Raw genomic sequence first — 25620 nt, 5'->3', positions numbered from 1 at the left:
TTCCGAGTTATACGCAGTATGTTCCTCGCTGTTCGGTCTCTGCGCTAATATCCGATGTTGGTGTAACACCGACATTTGTTCAACTGAAGCAGATTCTTAAAAGGAGATATAATGGTGACTGTCGTGCGCGTTTCAAAGTCACTATTTTTAAGTAATGATGATTAACGCAAAATTATGCTCTTTAAGCATACTCTATAAGACCATGTGCTAAGTATGCAACGGACACAACTTAAAGTGGAATAGCATGTGCTGGAATATTTTCCAGCCATGTATTGTCAGAAAATGAATTACAGGACACCCCTATAAGTGGATTAGTTAATATCTACGTTTTTTTAGTTACGTAAGTTGGTGGAATACGGGCTGTAGAGTCAGGGTCGGACTCGGGAGTTGTCGAAATCGCACATGTGACCGGAGTCGGACTCGGCACTCGGGAATCGGACTCGGGTTTATTTTTACCCGAATCCGCAGCCCTGCTTTAAAGTCATGGTAAAAGTTCATATTTGTATAGCTAGGTGTAAATTTTACGTGCCACAGTGCGTCCAGTCACCTTAGCCATTTTCTTGGTAAACGACCAGGAAGGAAACACGTAGACCAGGCATCGTATGGCTGAAAACGAGCATGTGCAGTGACGTCACAAAGCAAGTGGCGTGCGACAGTTGTACGGCAATCTGCAAAAAATATATTTGTGATTTGCAGACAAGTGGGAACAATCCGGAACGGCGTTTTGCTAAAAGTTGTTTTTAGCAGCCACGCCGTTTCGAAAAATAATGTTTTTTTTTTTTTTCGTTTCTGCCATAAAGGCGTAGCTTTAGGCAAGAGGTATGATTGAGGGTCCGCGCACTTTGTTAAGGAGTTTAGGAAAAAGTGTTAGGGTCTCACATTTGGAGTTATTAATTTACCATAATTGAAAAAAATTAGTCGAGTTTCTTCAGTATTTCTAAATAGCAAAGGGGTTTCGCCATTTTTAAAAAAATTGTTGCAAAAATTGCTATGAGAAATTGCAGTCGTTAGAAGAAAAAAATATAGTAGCCTATAGTATATATATGTATATATATATCTTAAGTGGCTAGAGCATAATCCCTCCGATATGAAAACATTTTTTATGAAGTATAACACCAACTAACATTAAATTCCAACAACATGTTTCCTTTTCGAAAGATAATTCCATATGCAATATTTCCGACAGACGATAAAATGTCCGATAAACACAAACTTAAAATGAGGAGATTGAAAGGTGCTCTAAAACATTAATATTTATTGTCAAATTTCAGCCACCTGTTTAACATAACTTTGATACTCGAAAACAATTAAGGAAAAAGCGAAACTATATTTATTAGAACAACAATATTAAGTATCGATATAATATCAACCAACATTCAACAGAATATAAAGCCTGATTATACAAAAACAACTGCATCGTACCGTAGCTTGGAGTTAATACACAAGACAGTTAATGTTAAGATGTTGGCCAGTCCACCAAAAACGCCCGTGGAGATTAGGACACCTTCGACCGCTCTGACGTAAGATTCATCTGGATATACCTAAAAAGATCAGAAAGCGACATATTTAAAACTAAGTTCAAGAAGAAAAAAATAAAAGGCCTTCTGTGACTCATCGCTTTACGTATGAATGTATTTACTTACCACTGATCGTTCATCATTAGCTGCGTTTTGTATTCCTGTGTCAGCTGATTTATGCTTTGGCCACTCTCTTTAATAAGATTTGTGTTTTTTCGCTTTAAACCAATTTTTATATTAGCCATATAAGTCTGTAAAATTGTTTCTTAGTCTGTGCCCGATTAAACCTATAAAGTATTATATAAATAACCTTACGATGTTACGATGTTATATTGAAAAGCAGGACTGCGGAGTCGGACTCGATGGAGTCAGTTTGTTTTGCTGGACTCGGACTGTGGACTCGATGTCTTACACCCTTATGAGTGGATTGCTTAACATCCACCTTATTTTAGTTTACGCAAAGGCTAAATACAGGCTGTAGAGTCAGACGAAATCGCACATTTGGCGAGAGTCGGACTCGGGACTCGGACTTGGGTTATTTTTAACTGACTCCGAAACCCTGTTAGAAAGAAACTAACCCCCGAAAGTTTTGTGTAATTCGCATTTTTTAATATTTTCTTAAAGTATAGGTACACCATACTTAATATTGTGGGTATTTGCACAACGTTTGGGGCGATAAGCTGTACGCTTTTTAAAATCTTCTTAACAAATAAACTACTTCAGTCTACTTTAAAAATGTTTCACAATAAATTTTGCCAGTTGGAAGTTCGCATGTTATAGCAAATGTTCATCAGATTTGTTTTTCAGACCTTGTTTCATGCTGACATAAAATAGGTTTTGGGCATTGTCGTTCGACATGTCGTTAGTAGCCAGGAAGCTCTTAAGTGAACTTTTCACGAAGAGCGTCTGGACATAGGCCTTGTTTATCTACCTTAAAAGGAGATTAAATTAAACCCTCTGCAAACACTTAACAGGTAGTACAATATGCTGTGAATTACATGCATCTTACGGCAAAAAATTGGAACAACCTTTCAAATATATTCATTAAACAAATAGATACCGGTTTTTGTCGTCTTTTGCTAGTATGTCCTGATTTAGGGGATAGTTTCCTTTTTTAGAAGTAAGCGGAAAGTTTACCACTATTTTAAAAGCCTACTGTTGTCGGGTCTTTTCCTTAACATCCAAGGGTGTCTTTGAATACTACCAAGGAATTGTTGTCTGTGCATCTGGCCTACGTATTTCGCACTATTCCATGCTTAAAGCCACTTTTAGTATTAAGAAGGGAACGTGAAGCATTAAGAACAGACAAAAGTAGTACATTGGTTGATATATTGGAGTTTATCAAGTTGTGGGGTGCGATGACCCAAAAGTTCAGATTAAAATACAAAAAAATTCATTCAAAACACTTACAATGTTTTTTTGGCTTTATAAAGCTTTGAATTGCCGATGTGTTACTTGCGGATAAGTCGGGAGAAACACACAATGGTATTAACTAAATTAGGTTAACAAAATGTAAATCGGTATATTTCAGAGTTTAGAATACAGTCGGTATTTCGCTTATATTTTAAAGACGGAATACTTTCGATGCGCTAAAAATATATAAGTATTAGGCTAAGTTTGTTCAACTTTCGTTGGAGAGAGTGCCACAATGCAGAGGACGCTATTTGTCTGCAAAGTTGCCAAAAAATCGCGTGAAACATACGAGAAAGACAGTCAAAATTCGCGCGAAGCGCGAAAACAATTTTCGTTTTGGTAATTAATACATGCTAAAAATCGAATTTGGCGTGGCCATGACTAGATCTGCGTCCCTGGATAGAGTTTTTACGACACAACCAAACATGTAGAAACTCGTCTTTGTTTTCGCTTAACGTATGTATTTTAAGGAAAATAAGTCGCGGGCCTGATTAAACTGCTTGGCGGATCCGGCCCGCGGGCCGAATGTTGCCCAGGTCTGCTCTAGTTGTACCTACAATATCTGTCTTGAAATGTGGTCGAAGAGTCGTGTAATTTCGTCGGCGATGAATATCATAACGTAAAATAGATGATTACGCCATGATAACGATTTACAGGAAACGACTTTTGCTGTGCTGTTTCAAAATCAGAGCGCTTTAAGCAGTCACGGATATGTGCAGCACGATTCACGAAGCTGAATTAGAAAAATAGCCCAATGTCGCGTTGGTTCACTTTGCTACTGCATCATGTCCATTGTGCATTAAGCAAACCTTGCATAGTTTGGCCAGATTTGGGTAACTTTTTCTATACCTAGACTGACAAGTTCATATTTAAATGAGTGCGGGTTTCTAGTATATACACAGCTGGTAATTCTGTTGTGACTTGGACTTGTTTGGTCCAAGACGTGACTTGGACTTGTTTGGTCACGGTTTTATCCAGAGCTTACCATACATAACCAATTGCAAAAGAGTCCATTTCTTCAAACCTTAATCGAAGTCAATAATTTTGTTATAAAGATTTGCTTCAATTTGATGTCATTGTCGTTTGCGCAAGACTCCATCTACCAGGGTGAGAGGGCCTATGCGGGACAGGGACTCTTTTCCCAGTTCTAGAACAATCGCGTAAGTTATAAAGATTATTTTCTTTCTGCTGTCGGTGCTATAAGGAATGGCCGTTGTTTTATTGCTTTACTGTTTTTGAAAATTGGTGAAGATACCATCTAAAAATGGAATTTGACAAAATAAAAAACGCATTTCTCTTGTTGAACAATTGAACCAGAACGATATTATGCTTCCTCGAAATAATTGTGTGACAATCACAAAAGTTCATAATAAAAAAAGAGTTTACAAACAAACAGTCCCACACAGAAATCATAACTTAGCTAGACTCGACTGCGGTTTGTCTGATAAAAAAGCATTTTCTTAGCATTTTATAAATAAAATTTGACATGCGAAAATGATGGTGATTGCGAAATAACTTTTTTCACTAACTACCTATACACATTCATAACGCTAAATTGTTTCTGTATGAGTAACTGTCGCCTACAAATACAAAATATGAAGGTTAAACGAGATTCGTCATGAACTGTTTATTTTTAGAGTTGTCAGTCTAATGTTAGGAACCGTGTTGCCTGTGCCAGTTGTAGAGGTCCGACTGTGCTCCTCGTCGTCACAACAGAAACAAAACATCTGTCGTAAAAGCTTGAATGTGGCTTGGCGCAATTTTCTGACAAAAAAGTACGCTAGTTATAGGTTGTTCTCAAGCGCTGCATAGATTGTTTGAATAAAAATGCCAATAGTCAACTTTGGGTGTGGACCGAAAGCACCAATATTTATGGTATTAAAACATAACTTAACGAAAACGTTAGAAATCTAGTTCAATTTGTATCGACGGTAGCTATACACAGGAACTGCGCTGATTTATCAATGAAAATGCCCGCAGTCAACTTTGGATGTGGATAGACCACCAAAGGCCTTTATATTAGAACATAGCCACGAAAAAATTAAATAGTTTCAACACTATTTACTTTACTTACTTGCTGGCAATGTTGTAGAACAGGGGATTCAGGCATTCGCTCACCCTGAGAAGGATCATTGCAATTATGCGCAGTTTGTCGTTAATTTCCAACGGTGTATAACCGCATGCCGGCTTGGTAAATGATTCCATTAATCGATAACACTGATAAAATACTGAAACAAGCAAAGTTAAACCATTATATAGATAGTTGGGATGAGTCGTTTCTTTTTAATTTTTTTTGTCTTATTTTGAAACAAACGATTATATCGGTCATATGTGCATCAGAATGTTTACAACCGGCAATTCGTATTTTGTAGTTTAAATACAATTTGTTTGACAAAACGTTTCGCCATTGCCATAGTATGGATATAGCCCATAGGCAGATTTAAGTATGGATATAGCCCATAGGCAGATTTTACGTTTCGGACGCTGCTTAACCAGCAATGTCTAATGACCTCTAAAATAGTCGTAAGGTTTTCGTAACCGAAACTTTGTTTTGTGATGCTTGTAACGAATCAAATTCGTACTGTTTAGCCCTGTGCAACATTTTAAGTTTAAATTAAGCAAATATTTAACTCACCAACTCTAGGGATGTATCCGATGTAGTAAGACCCGACTATCAAAAGCAACTGAATAATGATAAACTTCTCCATTTCGCTGTGGCTGTCTGCAAACAACGAATGGCCTTATTCACAGCAGAAAGACGCTAAACATGTGCCGAAATATCCAAAAATGTTATTTTCGTGTCTCCAATATTTCAGTCTAACCACCTTGAAAATATTGTGTAATACTTGATAGACCGTTTAATATATAATATGATAGATCATTATTCTTGTTTGAATTAGAAATTAAAATTGCGCTTTCCACGCATTAAACTTACCATTTCCAGCTCCAGTTGAATATCTCCTTCTCAATTGCTTTAAAATTGCAACTACTAGTATGAGTGTAAACATTGTCACCAGCACCAGCAACGTTATTTGAACGATCTGTAGTCCAAGAATGAATGGATTTCTATAATATAACCAGTACTCGTGAACGGAGTTGGATCAATTACATTAAGTATAAATGTTTACTTGATCGACGTTTACTTGATCGAAATAATAGCCCCACTAATAGTTACGAACATACTTGGTAAAGTGTGCTTATTTAAAATTTAAATTATTGATAACAGTTAACTAGAAAAACGGTTTTTATCGACTTTTAAAACAAGTTTAGTCCTGTAAATTATACTAATATTTATAACTTCGAACAAATTAAAGTTTGCATATAAAATAATGAGACCTGTATTAAGGAATTGAATTGTTGGTAACGCAATAAACTCGAACGATTAAATAACGTAAATTGATAAACAGCAGTTATTCATATTTATACGATATGCTATATTTTTAAGTAACAATAGTTTTTTCCACTAACCAATCAATCCAAGTTTACCAGAAAAAATATTAGTTTGTTGCAAAATGGGTTTCAAAATACTTGTGATCATATTTTCCCAAATAGAGTTATCATAAAACTAATTTTGTTTAGGAGATAACTTACTGAATGCGGGAACCAAGCGTAAACCAAAGTGCGAAGAATACAACCAGCAAAACCACCACGAGACACCAAATTAAGCTCACCAAAATCTGAAAATTAAAACTGCCAAACTAGGCTTTGAAGGTGAGGTAGGATTCAGTGGCGGATTTTTGTTTGCGGGTTTTGTTTGCATAAAGTTACGTCATAACGTGACGTCAAAACACTAAAATACTTGAAAAAAAACGTGTATAGTTGTAAAGCTAATCCGTGTGTAAATACAGCTGAAATCCAGTCTTGTCGAGCGAAGTGCAAAAAAATGCCTTTAATTTGTTAAAATTGGCAACAATTTTGATTACCAGCAAACTTTGTGCCTCAGTCACATAAAATAAATTCGCTTATTCCTTGAAATAACAGCCATAATAGTTGAATTTAACAGAAACTGTTCTTTGTAGAGTTTATGAGCTACACGGCGCAACATGCCATTGCCATAGTATGGATATAGCCCATAGGCAGATTTAATTGCATAAAACGAACAAAAACATAGTAAACAATAGACTAAAGTTCGTCCTTCAAATCCGCCCTGAAAAGATTTAACATTTATAGGGGCAATATCTACGCGCCACTGTGCGTCCAGTCACCTTTGCCATTTTCTTGTTAAACGACCAGGAAGGAAACACGTAGACCAGACATCGTATGGCTGAAAACGAGCATATGTGCAGTGACGTCACAAAGCAAGTAGCGTGTGATAGTTGTATGACATACTGCGAAAAAATATGACTTGTTATTTGCTGGCAAACCTATATGGGCTTTTCTCCGCAAACGCATAAAGGCGTAGCTAAAGGGTAGGGGTTCTTTAACTGGGGGCGCGTTCTATTGGCAGGAGCATCCTTTAATTAAGTTCTACATACAATAAATCAAATGACGGCCTGTGTACTGAAAGTAATTGTAAAAGTTATAATTTCGAAGGTAGACTTACAATTGTGCCATAATTTAAAAACAAAGTGTAGACGGGATCTTTTGTACCTTCAAAAAACGAAAGGGGTTCTACCTGTTTAAAAAGTTTTAGAGTCCCTTTCATAGAAAATTAAAAAAATAAAATAGCCTAACATAGGGTAACCTAATTGGCTGTATAAGGCACATTAATAATTTAAACATTTTTTATTTAAACAGTTTTGCAGTATGCAACCAACTTACGTTAAAGTACTCGCTTCCTTGTCGAAAGAAAGTTCCATATGCAATACTCCCGGCAGACGATAAGATATCCGATACACACAAACTTAAGATGAGGAGATTGAAAGGTGTTCTAAGACATACATTTTTTTAGTCAAATATAAGTGACACAATTAATGTATTTTAAAAAAATTAAAAAAATTAAGGAAACCACCGAAATTACATTTATTTAACAATATGAGCATCCATATAGCATGAACCAACGTTCAGTAGAATATGGAGCCAGATTATACAAAAACAACTGCATCGTACCGTAGCTTGGAGTTTATACACAAGACAGTTAAAGTTAAGATGTTGGCCAATCCACCAAAAACGCCCAAAGAAATCAGGACACCTTCCACCGTTTTAAGGTAAGATTCATCTGGATACCTAAAAAGGTTACAAAGCGGCGTAATATACGGGTGCATGAGTTTTTAACGAAACAAAAACTTGGACTAACTTTAGGTAGGTTTAATGTTATAACTTAATAACTCCCTTTTAACATAAAACAACTCACTAACCAGGAGTCACTCATCATTGACTGATGTGCTTTGTAGAGTGGTACCACGGCTTGCAAATTGTCGCCCAACAGTATTGGTGTATTCTTTTCTAAACTCCTTTTTATATTAGGGGTCAATAAAAGCGTTTATTGGACTTCATTAAGCCTAACAATGGATCAACAAGCCACACATAGAATATCTCATTACAAAACAAACATTGCCCCCAAAGTTTTGTACCATTTTTTTTGAAACATTAGAAAACCAAAGGTGAACCATTGCTTTAATGGTGTTTACCATAACAAGGAAAATAAGAACTGATATGTATGGTTAGCTTTCTGTTGGCTTGAAAAGGTGTTTCTAAATTTTTTGAAAGTTCTTTTTAATAATTATCTGTCTTATTGTCTAAGTCAGTGGTTCTCAACCTTTTTTGGCTTGCGGCACCCAACAGAAATTATAAATAGATTGCGGCACCCTTGCTCGTATGTTTGTTAAGTGGTTAACTGTAGCGTTACAATAAACGAAATAGAAACAGCACAATACCTGAGCAACAAGGTTGAAAATTTTTTTCAATTTTTGGAACTTTTATCGTACACAAAAATTAGGCCGTTTCGGTCCCCCAAAACACCTTAAAAAAACACTGCCTATACCGGTAGTGCTACACTTTCGGTAAATCTAAATTATATGACATGTGATGTATGTTTTTCATTTCTTTGTGATCGGAGAACGTACAACCTACATTGTAAAAAAGCAAAGGCCATGGTCGTCTCTTGACTGTTGACCGCTGATTGTGTCTGAAAGGGTAAACTAAAGCTTTTTCAACCGAAGTGGTATAAAAGTGTTCTGAAGCCGCCCGATGGTTTTAAAAATGTTGTGATGTTAAAATTGTAACATGATCAAAAGTGCAGCTTGTGTGTTGTTTTTGTAATGACATGATGAAAATTTTCGCTCTCTTGGGATGCGCGCTAATTCATCCAACTTGCTCCGCTCTCATTCATAGATAGAGACTAATTTATTCTGTCTGGGGGCACATAACTTTCTTTTTATTTTACCCTATCGCCTGGCTTTTCGCTTAAGAGAGGGAAGTGTGGGGAACGTTGCTCTGTGTGTCTCTCTAAGGCAGAACTGGGCAAATCCCGGCCCGCAAAGTAATATCATCCTTCCCACGGGTCATTTTCGAGAAAACTTAGTTAAGCAAAAATGAGCTTTAAAATGTTTTCTTGGTATAATTAGTAACATTACTTTTGTAAGGCATCCTCACCTTCCTACTTTTACCAGCTTACAAAAAAAGGTTTTGACAGGAATCGTACGTTGTATAATGTGTGGGCTACTTTAGATCCTCTTTTTTCACGGACCGCCGAAATATTTTCTGTTACGCATACGGCCCGCTGTCAACACCCCTGCTCTGAAGCAGGGGCTCTTAAACTGGGGTCCATGGACTCCTTATGGTTCCGTGAACTAGTTTTAGGGAGTCCATGAAGGCCTATGTAAAAGACTAGTGTACACAGAATTAATTAATTTAATTAAAAAGAAAACAGTGTTTTTAATTAAAATGAAACGGGTTTGCTCTGAATGTATAGTTAGACTCCATTTAACTTTCACATTTTTGCGACCGAAATAAACAAATTTATGAAGTCTATTTGTATTATGACGTCAATTTATGGCTTCATTTTTGAGCATTTTTTGCCTACCGGAGTCCATGCAAAGCAAAAAATATATTTCAGGGGTCCGCGGTAAAAAAAAGTTTAAGAACCCCTGCTCTAAGGAAATACATGCCGGCGACCAAAGAGATTATAACCATGAGGACAAACTCTCACTTTTGCCTTTTTTCTTTTGCCTTTAAGCAATGCATTCTACTTTCGACAGCCGTTACGGTCTGATTCACAATAAGAAAAACATCATCTTTCCCATTTAAGCCTGTTATAAAAATGTACGCTTTTGGCGTAATTTGTTGTTTAATGACCCCTAGTCCTAATTTAAACCGTTTTCTGTTTACAAAATTGACTTGGTAGGACAGGCAAGGTTATCACAAGTTGCGTGACACTTTCTTAGGAGCCTACTGTACTTTTTTGGAAGGCGTGTTACTCTTAAAATGTAGGCGATTGAGCTATGTCGTTGATTTCGGGGCTCTTTCCATTTGGTACGTAGAAAGTAACGCAAAAAACGGTCTACAAATGCCGCATAACGCAACGCACATCATTATTTTATTAATAATAATAATGCTCTACCAACCCAAACTCAAACCCGCACCGTAACCTGTTGCCGTATGCGGTATTTGTTGACCGTTTTTTTGCGTTACTTTCTACGTTAAGATTTGTGTGAGGAGTTGGCGTATAAATTAAATTAATATCACTTAGTTTGTTGTTAACCTCAAGGTGCCGAACTCATTAAACTTAACTGTATGGCGGTGTTAATTGTTAGCTTCTTAATGTTTAATGTAAATGATATAGGTATTTTGCGTTGTACACTGTACACTACAGAGCCTATTACAGAAAAAGAAACTTTTGGTAAACCAAACCCATAAATGAATTGGCTTTAGTGTATAAATTTTAGTAAAAATTGTAGAATTCCAAATTTGATAAGTGCGCCGCAAATCAAAATTCTTTTTTGAGGGCGTCGCAAAAAAAGTTTGCGAACCACTGCCTTACATTACTATTGGAATAAATACAAATGTATCTATTTCTATACTACTGTTTAAGATCCCAAATTTAGCGGTGGGGCGCAGTAGTGCTATGCAGCTTGCGAACAATTTTTTGAAGTGCAAATTTTGTCTGCCCCTTGGTGGTAATTCCAGCTTTTCTTACATAAAGTAAGTTGGAGTAATATTTGGTTGTATACCAATTTAATTTAAATAAAAAAATTTGCTCTGCTTGGTAAATGGTAACAGCCGTTGTTCATTTAGGAAATGTTCTTTACGCAAACATATCCTTATCCTAAAGAATACTTTCCATACAGTAATTTTTCTTTAGTATGCCAGTGTTCAGTGCGCAAAATAAATTTATGCTGTACTGCTGCTCTAAATAGTCTTCTATATACTTGTTCCAGTGTTACAAATTAAGGCACATTGAAATTGATACCATAAACTGAAAATTAATACCAAATTCTTTGAAAACATCGTTCAAACAAAAAAATTTTTGCACCTCAGTTTGCTGTGTGTAATATTTAACTAGCAAATATTATTGGTGGTGTGCTGTTTGTGCGAGTGAAGAAAGCAATTAGCATTTGTAGTTACATTTAAAAAAGGTAGTTACATTTGAAATCAGTAGTTACCAAATGTCACTGAATTCAGTTAATAATTTTGCAAATTATATTATAGTCAAGTGGGGTAAAAAAAACAATTTTAGCTGACTTTGGTGCTAAACTTTTATTTTTAGTGACAGAAGTCTAGTTTTTCTTTCTAATTGTGCTGATGGGACTACCTTTCTAACTATGTAAGGGATTTTTGATTTTAGTTTGAAATAAATAAAATATTTGACAAAATCCATTGTTTTTTTTTACCCTGATAAAGGTACAAAAAAAAACAATGTCGGGGTAAAAAAAAACAATAGCACATTACTATTATTTATGCTAAGTTGTAGTCACCGGTTTGACTCTAAATTAAGTACATGGACTGAGGATACCTTTTCAAAGCCACAAAAATATATGTTTTTTTAACTTTATTGTAACAAACACGTCATGTGAAAAATAATTTTGCTATAAAATTATTTTAGGCCAAACTTGCAGCAGTTGGAATATATTTGATTGCTCAGTATTGGAGTATGTTATTTTAATGTTAAACTTCTCCACTTGGTTTATTTTTATAGAACTTGCTCGTATTTACTAGTTAAACTATAATAAGAACACATATTCGTCTATAACTGTGATTTAGCCATTCTGGGATTATGTTGGACATTGCTTAAAGACATATCAACAGTACACTGGCAAAATAAAAAAATAGTCAGTCTATTCCTCAAAGATACAACAAATCTCTGGTAAGATTATTGTGACAATGAGATCATAGTGTAATGCAAACCATTATAGAGTATTTATTTTACTTATAAACAAAACTTTAAACTGCCATCTGTCCATGGGTAAAGTTTAGGCCTATCTAGTTTAGGGCTACCCAAACTTTTCAGTCTGTGACTGCTTTTATTGTATTAAAATTTTTGACCCACTAGGTTTAACATTTTAAAACATAACATTTCTCGATGTCTGCTTTGGCATGTATTTATTGAAGTAATGTGCATTACATAATTTGCCATTAACATACCGAACAAAAAAAATAACAATTTTATAAATTTAGCACTTTGTATAAAATTTAACTCCATGAGCAACCCCCAGTTTGGAAAGCCCTGGTCTAGTTATACAAAACTTCCGAGTACTTTTACCAATGTTTTGTTTGTGACTTACTGGCATATTTTAAGTATTTATTTATTTAAAATCTTTTTCTATTTTAGTATGTTACACTATTTTTCTATTATACAGGTTGGAAAACTGATCGGGAACCTCCACTTAAAAAGTTCTGGTCACAGACTGAGCAGATTAAAGAGTAAAACACAATAAATTCCTTCAAATTTTCTACCCTTTTACCATTTGTTGTGCTGCAAGAAGCCTATTAATTAATGTGAAACTTTATTCTCTTGTGGATAACATATGACACTGCTTTACACAAATTCCTACTGGCAATTGTTTTGGGCTTTTGATTTTGGGGTGGTCCAAGGTTGCACAATATTTCTTACATATTCTTTACGGGCCACAAAGCAGGCTACATGCAGGCCAGGAGCGGATAAACGATTTTCGTTAGGTCGGAGCATGAAGGGGTTTACAGATGACGGCACAAAGCATTGTCAAAAAGTAACTGTCGAAAGATATATAAACTGCACAAACTTTCTGCTATCACCAAATTGTGCACAAATAAAATCGAGCGATACTAATCAGACTGGCAGAATGGTGCGCTCCAAACACGCAAAATTGCATATTTGACAACACTTAATTTCAAAAAAGACTGCATTTATAAGTGAACACAAATATAACTTGCATTGCAAAACAGCCATTTTAGAAAGTTCCATATAGGACGCACTGCGACTTTCAAACCTGTCTGACACATACAAAAAATTAGGCTTTTTTTGCCAAGTTATAGTGAACTGGTTTATTTAATAGTGTAATCGCAAAAATGTAACCCTAACCAAACCATTGCAGTATGCTTACTGATTGTTGGTCACTTATATTTCTTTAAAATAAACCCTGTACGCATTACGATAATTTAACAGTGCATCGCAGGCCACAAACAATGATGTTGGGCCTGGGTTTTGGACCACCCTGTCTTAAGTAATCAATTCTTGTTAAAAGTGTCATTATTTTCCTACTTCTTTGGTAATATGCAAACTCAGGCAGGCAAAACAAAATAATGTTTATTTAAAATTTATTTGGTTAAACATGGCAGGAATCAGTCAATTTAAGAAATGAATAAAGTTCTTGATTGACACCAGATTCCAGAGGCCATTTCAGTATTGTACTCTTTTGTGTAGTACCTGGTCAACAGCGTCTGTTAGAACACAATTTATCAACCAATATATTACAAATGTTTTTTATAATTTTATTAAATTATCTCTCTTTGCACTGATTTATTATATTTATACTTCCAAGTGTGTATTACATAGTAAACGTTTTGTTTTATATGAATAAAATATTTATAAATTTTTACTTTTTCGTCAAAAGAGTTGTTGAGTTATTACTTATTCTGAATAAATTATAGACTGTAAAAATATAGTGACTTAATTTAGAGTAAATAAAAAATTCCACACAGAACTAGGTAGCATATTGTACAGGTTTGAAATCAGGACTGTGGAGTCTGCCTCGAAGAGTCGGTTTGTTTTGCTGGAGTCAGGCTCGGGACTCGAGTAAGACCATGTAAAACTACCCAACTCCCAAGTCTGACATGCGCAGTAAACTAATATGATCGCCAACTGAAAATTGTAAAGGTGGAATATAGCATGTGGTGGAATATTTTCCAACCATGTATTATGAGTGAATGAATTATATGACACCCCTATAAGTGTATAGCTGAATATCCATTTTTAAACAGGCTGTTTAGTCAGGGCGAGACTCAGGACTCAATGAAATGCCACATTTAACCGGAGTCGGACCCGGGTTATTTTTAACCGACTCCGCAGCCCTGTTTGAAATAGATATTTTTTGTCATTTTCAATGTAAGTTTGTGAAAAGTATTTTTTACCTTGAGTGCTTCTGATCTCTTTTCTCCCTAATAGCTGATAACAAAATTTGGAGCTTAACTGCTGGAGGATGTAGTTGAATGAAGATCAAAGCCCATGTATAAAAATAGGTGACATCTTGAAACAGCTTAAATATATATCTTTTTTCAGTTTAAACTTGATTGGATAACTGGTAGTAAAAGAATAAAGGTTATTATTACATTTAATTTCAACAGATTACAAAGCTGCATAATCTGGTGCTTTCCTTTTTCAATGAACAATATTACACACTAAGTTTGTGTTCACCGAACCCTATCCAGTACCAAAATGTGTAATGTTAGTATTCCTTAACAACAAAAACAAAGAATAATTGAATATATTACAAGATCCCTACTCTAATTTTCTTTAAGTTTTTTACTGTAATGCTAAAATAAACGAAACTGGGGCAATAAAAATAACTTTAAGCAATATTGTAATATTTTGTTTATTGTACTATAAAAGCAAACACAAAAAGTTGTACCAAAAGGCTTACTAGTAATAATAAAAAATGTAAATTCCTCTCCGGCACCCCGGTTTGGAACCACTGGTCTACTCTACAGAAACGCGTTGTACGCTTCCGCAGTCATTAACTGGACGACGTTGGCGCGCCGACGAGTGTGTTAACCATATTATATAGTACTTATGGTTAACTGATATTGTATGCCCTACGGACATTTGTAAGTGTGTTTACACGAAACTCGGCAATGAAAGTTTGACACCTAATTCAAACATAACTTTTAACCTGTCAGAAATGTCGAACCTTAATAAATATAAGCCGATTGCTCCAAAATTTTAGCTCACCAACATACAAGTCAAGCCCAGTTGTTTACGTTTTACTATTATGCACTAGAGCGGAACGCTGTCGAAAGTAGAACAATGGGCTACGTCACAGTTTGTCCTCATGGTTATAATCTCTTTGCCGGCGACCGACCGGCTGACAAACTATGCTATTTATGATAAGAGATGGAACTGTATTTTATCACTGATCTCTATGAAACTTTTACCAATACATTTTTCTCATTTATATTTGCTACGTTTGTTTTAAATAATAATACTCTGCATACCACAAGTTTGTTTCTGTAATTTTTCTATATTTTAACTTTTCCACAACCGAAAGCGTTTTTTGAAAACGCTTTACGTTAACGCAACGACGTATAAAGATATAAAATTGTTTCTATGTCGTTGGTTAACGCTAGACGCGTCTAGTGTGAACCAGCCTTTATATTAAAAACCATGACTGAAATCGCTATATCAATTTGTTATCTGATCGGCACCGAATACCGATAACCACCTTTCAATATCGGATAAGTACTGATACTACCACTTGATATCAGGTATAGGCTCCGACCGTTATTATCGGACAACCCTAGAGGAGATTATAATTTTTTCGCGTTTCGTGCAGTTCGTTTTTCTTCGCAACGTTGCAAAACAAAAACTACAGCATTATTATTCAGCGTTATGGTATTCGGTAAAAAATATTTTACAGTTTTTTACAATTGTTACTAACAACATCATTTTTCTGCAACTTTAACTAACTAGCTGTAGGTTTGAAGAAGGAAGTTCCTCAGACCTAAAATGTGCTTAACATTTACTGTACTTTATAATTATCCCTAACAAAGTTACGAAACTTCTGAGGCAACATGCCTTTGACAGATGATGAAAATGACCCGGATTTTTTCATGAAAAAGCCCAAACGATCAACTAACAAACAAACTCTGGTGGTAAGCTGTTGTTTTTGTGCTTGGATTATATCAGTTTTACAATAATTGTGGTAGGATTCTAGACCAGCTCCTAAATGTATGCTAACCCGCACCCTAACTCAAATATTGTGCCTTGCTTTAATAATTGCTTTAACACTGTGGTAGGATTCTAGACCAGCGGCAAATATTCTGACAATAAACCTGCTGTAACATATGGAAAATCGGGGTGCACGCTTGGTTTGTTTAAAAAAACTTGCCGATGGCCCAGTCTGCATTTGATATATATTTTTTCTGCACACTCTAGCCTCACCCTTAGTTCCCTAAAATTGTGCATTGAACAATTAGTTGTGTGGTAGGATTTTAAACCAGTGCCCAAATTCTTAAATAGTTGTATGTTAGGATTGAGAGCCTCCTGTGAGCAAGAAACCATGATTGGACAACTGCTCGGTTGCATTCCTCGCCTTATTAATTGCTTTATGCGAACATTAATTACGAAAGGCGTTTTTTCGAATTTGGGCAGTTATGAATTTTCAAAGAAACAGTAAACACCCAGTCCGAATGAATTTAAACATGATTTATGTCTCATTTTGAAGGTGGTGCCTCCTAGTTTATATCGTTAAAATTTGAACTTGTTGGCTCAACAGTTAAGGGTTAATATCGCTGAATATTAATATTCATATTTTTGAATATTAATTTTTTTCAATATTTTTTGTTAAAAGTGTGACTGCTGGAAAGATGTTACCAATAAAAGGACTGTGTAAAAATTTCAACTCTGTATCGTCACAACTTTTGGAGATATTGCCTAAAACCTATTCCAGCGCGCCAAGTTTGCGCAGGTTGAAAGTATGGTAGATCAGGGTGACCTAGTGCAACTATGTTCAAAACTCCAACCCGTTACTACAATTATGAAAAAATCGGGTGCATATTCAGTTTTATGGGCTGCAGGTTTGGTCTGTTGAGAAAAAATGCAAAATTTTGACAAAATTAGGCAGAATTTCAAATTGTGGTATGCAGTCTGACGTCTGCACATGTCAAAAGTACGCACTGCACACCCAAGCTCTGCAGAAAGTGCCATGAAATTCAGACTGGATGATGCATTCTATCTGCAGTATCATCCAAACCCAATTGTTTGCTGCAAACTATGATAAACAAGTATCATAATAAAAAGAAGCACTAATTGTTGACCCAAGTAAAGTCAAATTTACTTCTTTGTTAAATCAAGATAACAAACCAAAACACATTAGTCCTAATAATGCTAAATTTGGGTCTTATTATAAAAGTAAAACTTATTTATGGTTACTGTTTTTTTTCAAGGTTCCTGGTGTAGTTGCAAATGCTTGTGAACAAGACGTGTTTTACCGGGCCAACCTGCTTCGACCCAAATCACAAGTAAGCAAGAGGCAACTAGCAGAATATCTTGGTCGAGTTGTATACGGTGACACCAATCTCCTTCACGAATTTGCTGGTTATTGGGGAATGCAAGCAGAAGACAACAAATACCAGCCGAATCCAAGAACAAAGTAAAGTTATCTAAATGTTAAATTAGCAAGCCCAATGGATTTTTTGACTGATTTTAACTTTATAACAGAGAGACTTTGATAAGCCTAAACCCTAAGACGTGAAGTTTTTGATTTCAGACACAAACTTATAATGTTTTTGCTATGTATTGTACCCCTTTTGATCCAGAAACCCCACTGTTTTGCTGTGACATAAATAGACAAGTGATAAATGAGTGGCAATATATCCACTCTAAACTTCCTCCAACAGACTTTATACGGCTATCACAAGGCCTCACTATTTCACCAATTTACGTAACTAAATTAAGGTGGATATTCCGCAATCCACTCATAGGGTCATGGAAAATAGGCCACGAGCATATGCTATTCCACCTTAACAATTTACAGTTTGCTGCCTAAATGAGTTTCGTAATTTGATAGAGCGCATGCCGCACACGTCAGATCGCAGCCCTGCTGTCATCTGATATCTAATTTGCGTATCTTTTTTTAAATATACTTTGATGCTTTTTAATCCGATACCTAGAAGTGTTAACTATCAGTTTCGCTTTTTGTTGGCTTCTCAGTCACACAAAAACACACGTGCTTACTTTTAATGTAGAACAGTGGTTTCTCAAAAGTTCTAAATTTGATGGACAAGCCGCCTTCAACATCTTGATTTTTGCAATTGACATATAAATTTGTACTATATTTGCCGGGCCGGCAGAAAAGTTGATGCGGACCGGCGTTTGAGAACCACCGATGTAAAATGCCCTGTTTTAACGTAGTAAACGTTACGCCAAATTTGGGACATTGTGACGTAATACGAACGGTTAGTCTTAAACAACAAGTATAACGCCCACAAAAAATAATGTCAAGTACAACACAGTTAAGACACTTTATTATGACACGCACTGGCAGTGTGTGCAACCATTTAATTAGCGCTAGTGTTGTTGATGTAATAGTAATGTTAATGGTGTGGTAGTAATGTAATAGTTGCACTTTCTTAAAGTGATATGACGTGCTCGCTAAATCATTTGTCGTGCCTTCCAAAATCATCTTGCATGCCACAAGTGGCACGCATGTCAGGGGTTGCCGACCCCTGCACTAAACTATTCAACAGTAACTTGCGGCTCACTAAAAATGACCCACAGTTTGCCGACCAATGCTTTATTTAAAGAGGTAAAAAGATATGTAGTTTATAAAAACTTGCAAGATTGAATGATATGATATTTGACATTCGTCAAATACCCACTCAGCTGAAATTTTAGGCAAAACTAAGTGGTATCTCTGTATATTATATACTAAATTTTATATAATGTGTTTTTTTATGGTTTTAATGACTTAAGTCACTTTTAAATGGCTTGACTTGACTTAGGTTGTGTGTGGCAAATTTACTTGACTTTAGTCTTTTGAATAAATGTCTTGACTTTGATTCAAGTCATTGAGTCAAATAACTTTGGTTTGACTTAAGTTGTTGAGTTGAGTAACTTTTGGTGTTTTTTAGATAATTAGGTATTTATTTAATTCTTGCATGCATAAAATTTAATCACTATGATTTGCATTTTTTGTATTTTTTAGGTGAGTTGTTGCACAAATAGTTTCACCAATTTTAATAGTTTCACTGATTTTTTATGTCAATGAATTTACTTGGATAACTGATCACTCCCACTGGGACTTGTCTTTTTATATTTGTTAAAAAAGACTTGACTTGGAATTAAGTCCTTTCAGAATGACTTGTTTACAACACTGATGTTTTTAGCTATATCAAACAGTTTGTTGTGTGTAACATTATCAATGCATTATTAAGGGTGGTATTATGTTGTGTTTCAGAAATTGCTCTTCTGCAATGGCGGTTGAAGCAGAAGGTGTTATTGTTGACAGGTCCTTATTTCTCGATCTTGATGAGTGTTATTTTCATCCAAACCATTATCGACGAATGAGAACATGCATGGATCCCAGCTTTTCACGTATGGTGCATTGAAATATACAAATGTGTTTTGTGTTTAATTAACCTAAATTGCATTACATTCTTAGCATCATGGACTGAAGAGAACAAGGCTAGCATTGGCCAATTTGGTTCTGTTTTTCATGCTGTTGATAATGCAAGCTTGTCAAGAAGAGATCCTGTTTGGTAGAAAATTTAACCCCACTCTAATTACACTGTCATTAGTGATAAAAAAACTCAAATTTACTGAATTATTCTTTACCGCCAAAAATTTTGACCTGTTTATTGATAATATTTGATGAAATACTAAAAAAAAAAAAAAAAAAAGATTTTTTACTTTTAGTTCCGCTTCAATGCTGAACTACTTTGTTAAACTTGTTTTTCTGGTTTTCCAGGTTTGCAGAAAAGTTGATTACCACGGAAAAGTTCAAGCAAAATGAAATCAAAATCCTCTGTTTTGTGTCCCATGAAAACATTGTATGTACAACCTCCCAGTTGTATCATCCACAATTTTAATGCTTACATTTTTGTATGCAACAGATCAAAGTTTACGGCGCTACAAGAACAAATTTTGGCATTCACATTTTCATGCAACTGGCAGCTGGTGGAAACCTGGACAAACTCATCACAAAGGGCCGGGGCTTTGCCAGGAGCGAAACGTCTTCCCAACTTTTCACCGAATATTGGGGAATGGTTTATTTCACTCAGGTATTAGCACTGTGTGTAATTTTGCCAATAAATTAAATTTCATATATTGGCAACTAGATTTATATCAGTGGTTTTCAACCTTTTTAACAAGCGACCACCATTTGAATAAAATGAAATCAGAATTAACTTTGCGCCCGGATTTTGTGTAAAAATAAAGTAACATTAGCAAATATGCGTAAATTACACACAATTCCAGAGAACTGTACACATTAAGATATAATTTTGAATTTAACAAACAAACCAACACAGAATTTAATTTGTTTTAACTGTAAATTGCATTTAGTTCGATGGTTGCACCTGAACAGTATCAACTAGTTTTTGCAAACGTGGCTCCACTTTTCATCAGGATAACCACATTTTATACCCAACTTCCACACGATTACGATTTTTCGCTTTTAATATTATGCTCATTGCGCTGAATCCAGCTTCACAAAGCCATGTGGTTGAAAACGGAATGAGTATTTCAATAACATAATTAGACAGAGTAGGGTACATTGATTGCATCACATTGATTTGGCGGCTCTTAAAAACAGCAGTTTTACGTAAAAGAAACAAAAACTTGTCTCAACGATGTACTCACTCACGTTAATTAGTGTGACGTCATCGTAATGTAAACAAAATACATAAATAGTAAATCAGTAGGAATATGATAAGTTATAGCAGCCCCAGAAAAATTGTAGGCAGCCCCCACTCAGGGTCGCGACCCATAGGTTGGAGACCACTGATTTACATAATTTAACCAGGTTTCGTCCAAAGTGTATATCTCTCTAAATGCCTTGATATGTCAAAACAGCTGGTTTACTTATTTTACTTTTTTCAGAAATCTGTTGGGCTCTGCCCGCGTAGGTTCGAATCCTGCCGACAACGAATATGAATTTTAATTTTTAAAGTGACAAAAATACAATTTTTTTTTTTTTTTGTTAAACTGACGTTAGTATAACTATACCAGTAGTTCCTAACCGGGTGCTTGACTGCTGTTTTAACACTCAAGGATGCCGAGTAATAATTAATTATCTCTCTAAATGCCTTGATATGTCAAAACAGCTGGCCATGTCATAGAAAAAGTTAGTGTAAAACTTTTGATTTCTTCAAATTCTGTTTATATTATCTAGTTTGAACTATCTCGTCTATAGATCATCATGCATGCAAACGTGTTTCTAAAATTTTAGCTTATCAGATCAAACCAAAAAAAATAAGTTATTTAGCTCGTTATTGCCCTGGTCTCTTGATTTACAACTTCCGTCTTTTGAATCAATTTAATTTACAACAAAGCTCAACCAGTATTAATAAGCTGTTTGTTCAGGAATTATTTAAAGAACCGTGTTTCTGATTACTGGAGGTTCTCTGTAAGGCAATAAACCACAGCACATAATGCTGAATTTCTAATTTTATTAAACCAATTTTATTTCATGTTGATGATGAATTGCAAAGCCAAAAAGCCCGAGTAGATTGACATCATCTTGATTAGGATGTTTAGATACACATTAACTGAAGCTGATATTGATACAAGCCCGTATCAAAACGTGTTAATCAAGAGGATGTCGATCTATTCGACCTTTTTGTGGTTTGCAATTTATTATTATCAAGCTACATTACAAATTCCTAAATAGTGTACCCAACTTTATTTTAGGTCTTGAAGGCCCTGCAATACTTAAAAGGTCGTCACATTGTCCACTGCGATGTGAAGCCAAGAAACATTGTTCTGTCAACAGATTTGAATAGATGTTTTCTCACTGATTTCGGCGAAGCTCAATTTGTTCCAACTGGATTTGACTACATTCGCCTTTTTGACGGCCCTATCGGTACGCCAATACATGAACCCAACAAGCACAAAAATGTGGCCAGACCTGATTTATAGAAAATAACAAGAAGTTAAATACATAATGCTTGTAGTGCTTTTACGGTCGTTGTGATTACCGATGTTTAGTCGTATTTATACTTTGGTATTTATTCTTTCAGAAATTACTAAGAAACATTTTACTGAGCAGCATTTAACTTAAAATTTATTTGCAGTCCTTGCAATTTTTCAACTAAATTATGTTAATGTAGCGTTTTTTTTTTTCAGGAACACAACAGTTTATGAGCCCCGAAGTAATTCGCGATGAAAAGTTTTACTATGGCAGTGACGTGTGGTCGGCCGGTTGCTCTCTACTAAACATGCTTACGGGAAGATTGCCTTGGTCAATTACGTATCCCAATGTTGGCACGTACTACTTTGTAATCGGCTCAAAGTACGTATCAGTAAACCATTTAATGCCAACGGGCTTACTATATGTAACATAGTTGTTTTACTTATAGTCGGTACATTTTTATGATGTTTTCATTTTTAAACAAAACCTATTTTAGTTTAAAGAGAATTAGTTAAAATATTACATCTTGTCACCAGTCCGTTGCTTTACTGTGATTTTTAGGCTGTGTTTTGTAAAAGAACATGTTTTTCATGTGAACAAATTGTGTTAGACTTTTTTCACCGAAATGCAAAAAGCTGACAAATTAAACTTAATAAAGCCTCAAAAGGCGTTTGATTTAAATAAATAGGCTTTACAATTTAAAGCTAAATTTGCATACCCACTACAGCAAAGTGGTTAATAGGTTTTGTAATTTTTCAAGGGATACATACAATGATTGTGTTTCGAATCTCAAATAAAATTCTTTCAAATATATTAAAAATCAAAAAAAAAATCGATATTATCTTCTGACATGTTCAATTGTTCATTCTAAAAAGTTGATAAAAAATAAATAATAAAAAATACTGGATTTACAAACGCTTGGTGTTTGAAAGTTCAAATAACCTTTTTAAACGCGTCTCAGGAAAAAAGTTTAAAAAAAGTTGTCGTTTCTATTTAATAACACTAATAGAAACTTTTTTTTAAATCTCATCCCGCAAATTCCCTTACTACCCACTCGAAAACACATCCAGGAGATAAGCTCGCAGACACAGCATTTCACTGAAGCATGAAATCCTTGAACTGCCTTATATAACTACCGCCATAAAAGCAACAAAAAAAACATTCCACTTTTTCCCACCAAAGTGTTGGTAGCGTCGAACAAACAGATAACCTATTCTGCCCAGTGTTTAACCTCTGCTGTCGCAAATCATTCCAGGCCCGAAGAGCTGCTTCAGGAGTTTCCAGGTTGGTTGCAGTCGATCACTTCCTCCATTCTACGCAGTTGTTTTGCTCCCGTTGATGTTCGGAAACCGATCGAGGAGCTGCTAATGCTTTCTACCAGCAGCCTTCAGCTGCTTTCGAGAAAGTACCAGTCCCAGAGTAATCCGTAAGTGGCTCGTTGACGCATTTTTTGAGTTTGGAATTAAGTTATTTGTATGAGTGTTCTATGGCGTGAGTTCAAGGGTCTTTTATGCCTATGACGTTCCTTTTAAATTTAACTTTAAACGTGTTTCCACTTAGTTAAGCCATTGTGTTTTGAAAAAATTATCCACCCTTGTAGACCTTCATATCGAACCTGTAGTTTTAAGGTGTTCAAGTAAAAGCTGAACCTTAGAAAATAAACCTTTGAAAACCTTCTCCAAGCATCCTTCAAACGAATATTGCAGACACTAAACATTTTTGAGGCAGCTGCGCTTTGCTTTCTATGCCTGGATAAATGTTTGGTCCTCTAAATTTTAAACTAGTAAAACAAAAAACAAATGAAACGCCGGACCTGCTTTCTATTTTTGACTTATTATGTATTTTTCTTTGTCGAAAGGCTCCTACGAAAAATCCGGCGGCGCGCCTTTAACCGTTAATGTCGATTTTGCGCGAGTTAAACTCCTATCAAATAAACTTCGCACCTTGCAGTTCACCGGACCTTGAACCTCGAAGTAAGTCGCTACCTCTTCCACACGATGCCTCACCTATCTCAAACCGCAGCACATTCGCCGAGGAAGGGTAAGATTGCTCAATTGCATTTTTTCCCAACCGCATCTCGCTAAGCGATTTCTAAAACTTTTGCATTTTATTTAAATATCGATAACCGATGTTTTGAAAGTAAAGTACTGTTTTCCGATCGGATAAAAAATGACTTTATACGCTTATACAACAGTCCAATTTGCAAAATTAATAAATTCGTAAGATTTGAAGGTATTTTGCGCCATATGGGTGTCGTTGGTTATGATTATGTAATATTTTTTAACAAATTCTGGTCTCATTCGTGATTTAAATCGTATTTCTTGTTTCGTTTACGATTTAAAACCTATTTCTGTTCCTGTAGGCCTGGTGTTCCGCGAGATCCAACGCCTGAGATTGTCGAAAGCGTCTGTGCGCCTTTAAACGCAGAGGTCGAAGTTAGTTGTACACAAACTAGCGCAGAGGAAAGGTTGGAAGTTCAAGCCTCGTCGGACGAACCTAGAAGCATATCGGTGCCGATTTCTTGCGAGAGCGAGTCCAGCGACGACCAGGAATCTCCTTCTTGCGACGAGTAGGTTTTGCATGCGGTTGGTCATTACAATACTTTTTTCTACTACTGTAGGTTATTTTTGAACACTGTCACCATTTTTTTCGATACCGGATATTTTGGGAAATTAGCCCATTTGTTGGTGATATGCCATAAAAAAACTTTTAGCTAAAGAGTTAAAAACGCTTAGTTATATTACAAACCATAGTTAAAATTAGTTAATCCACACCGCGAGCACCCGTTTCAACGTACGTGTACATCTATCACCTTTTTACGCTTATTCACCCCATCCGAAATGTTTCAACCTGATTTAACTGTATATTTGTACTTTTAAGGAGCTGTGATGATATGGCGGAACTAGCTCGCTTGATCGAAGAGCACTCGTCTATTCTGGGTAAGTCTTGACGATCAGTGTTCGTCACTTCATTCTAAAAACGTTATGTTTCGATTTTACTTGCTTAGGTGATGATGACGCGCCGGGAAGCGACCCAAGCAAAAACTCGATAAACCACATCGCTGAACTAAACCTACTTTTAGAAAGCGTAAGTTACAGCATTTCTATTGCATTGACATGACTGAAAATATTGTACAGTGCCTCGGGCAGTCTTGTAATGACTTAAGTTAATGACTTGACCTAAATGCACTTAAGTCACATATTTTCAAAAAACAAATTGACTTGACTAAAGTTTTGGTTAAATAACGTGACTTGACTTAAGTCATTTGGACAACTTCTGCAATTTTTTTCAAATTTGTTTCCGAATTCGGTTTTTGAAAAAAAAAAATTTTTTTAGTTTACTATTTACATCTATAACTTAACTTGTAGTTGACTTGCTCTAATAAATACTTGTACTGGGACTTAAGTCATTGCAAAATGACTTATTTTCATCACTGGTCCACACATGCTAAACGAAAAATTAACAACAGCATTGTAGTACGGGCTTAT

General features: G+C 35.5%; 2 protein-coding genes across 2 annotated transcripts; one reads left to right on the top strand and one right to left on the bottom strand.

Moving 5' to 3' along the window:
* Window positions 1-4323: 4323 nt before the first annotated feature.
* LOC146166834 (uncharacterized) lies at window positions 4324-8022 on the bottom strand. Its single transcript, XM_083384180.1, has 8 exons — window positions 7980-8022; window positions 7692-7800; window positions 7136-7258; window positions 6522-6607; window positions 5866-5996; window positions 5566-5652; window positions 5005-5158; window positions 4324-4694 (listed from the first exon to the last, which is right to left on the bottom strand). Exons 3-8 carry the CDS (start codon window positions 7142-7144, stop codon window positions 4547-4549), a joined length of 615 nt encoding a protein of 204 aa, XP_083240306.1. The 5' UTR covers window positions 7145-7258; window positions 7692-7800; window positions 7980-8022; the 3' UTR covers window positions 4324-4546.
* A 7958-nt stretch (window positions 8023-15980) lies between these two features.
* Window positions 15981-25252, top strand: LOC146166833 (mitogen-activated protein kinase kinase kinase 14-like). Its single transcript, XM_083385108.1, has 13 exons — window positions 15981-16154; window positions 17448-17653; window positions 19460-19596; window positions 19664-19760; window positions 19970-20051; window positions 20115-20282; window positions 21913-22084; window positions 22348-22513; window positions 23388-23558; window positions 24083-24172; window positions 24495-24701; window positions 25013-25071; window positions 25140-25252. The coding sequence occupies exons 1-13, from the start codon at window positions 16074-16076 to the stop codon at window positions 25250-25252; spliced, it is 1749 nt and encodes a 582-aa protein (XP_083241234.1). The 5' UTR covers window positions 15981-16073.
* Window positions 25253-25620: the final 368 nt, after the last annotated feature.

The sequence above is a fragment of the Ascidiella aspersa genome, chromosome 1 (genome assembly GCF_963924565.1).
Source record: "Ascidiella aspersa chromosome 1, kaAscAspe10.2, whole genome shotgun sequence".
Taxonomy (NCBI): domain Eukaryota; kingdom Metazoa; phylum Chordata; class Ascidiacea; order Phlebobranchia; family Ascidiidae; genus Ascidiella; species Ascidiella aspersa.
Note: the sequence above shows the minus strand (reverse complement) of the source record. Positions and strands in the feature narration are given on the sequence as shown.

Bases quoted from the DNA above. Each gene is read 5' to 3' on its own strand.
- LOC146166834 (XM_083384180.1), bottom strand. The intron at 5,997-6,521 runs GTAAGTTATCTC...GTTATATTATAG, and splicing joins ACGCTTGGTTCCCGCATTCA to AAATCCATTCATTCTTGGAC. The intron at 5,159-5,565 runs GTGAGTTAAATA...TGCTTGTTTCAG, and splicing joins CGGATACATCCCTAGAGTTG to TATTTTATCAGTGTTATCGA.
- LOC146166833 (XM_083385108.1), top strand. From the start codon at position 16,074: ATGCCTTTGACAGATGATGAAAATGACCCGGATTTTTTCATGAAAAAG. The intron at 24,173-24,494 runs GTAAGATTGCTC...CTGTTCCTGTAG, and splicing joins AGCACATTCGCCGAGGAAGG to GCCTGGTGTTCCGCGAGATC. The intron at 25,072-25,139 runs GTAAGTCTTGAC...TTACTTGCTTAG, and splicing joins AGAGCACTCGTCTATTCTGG to GTGATGATGACGCGCCGGGA.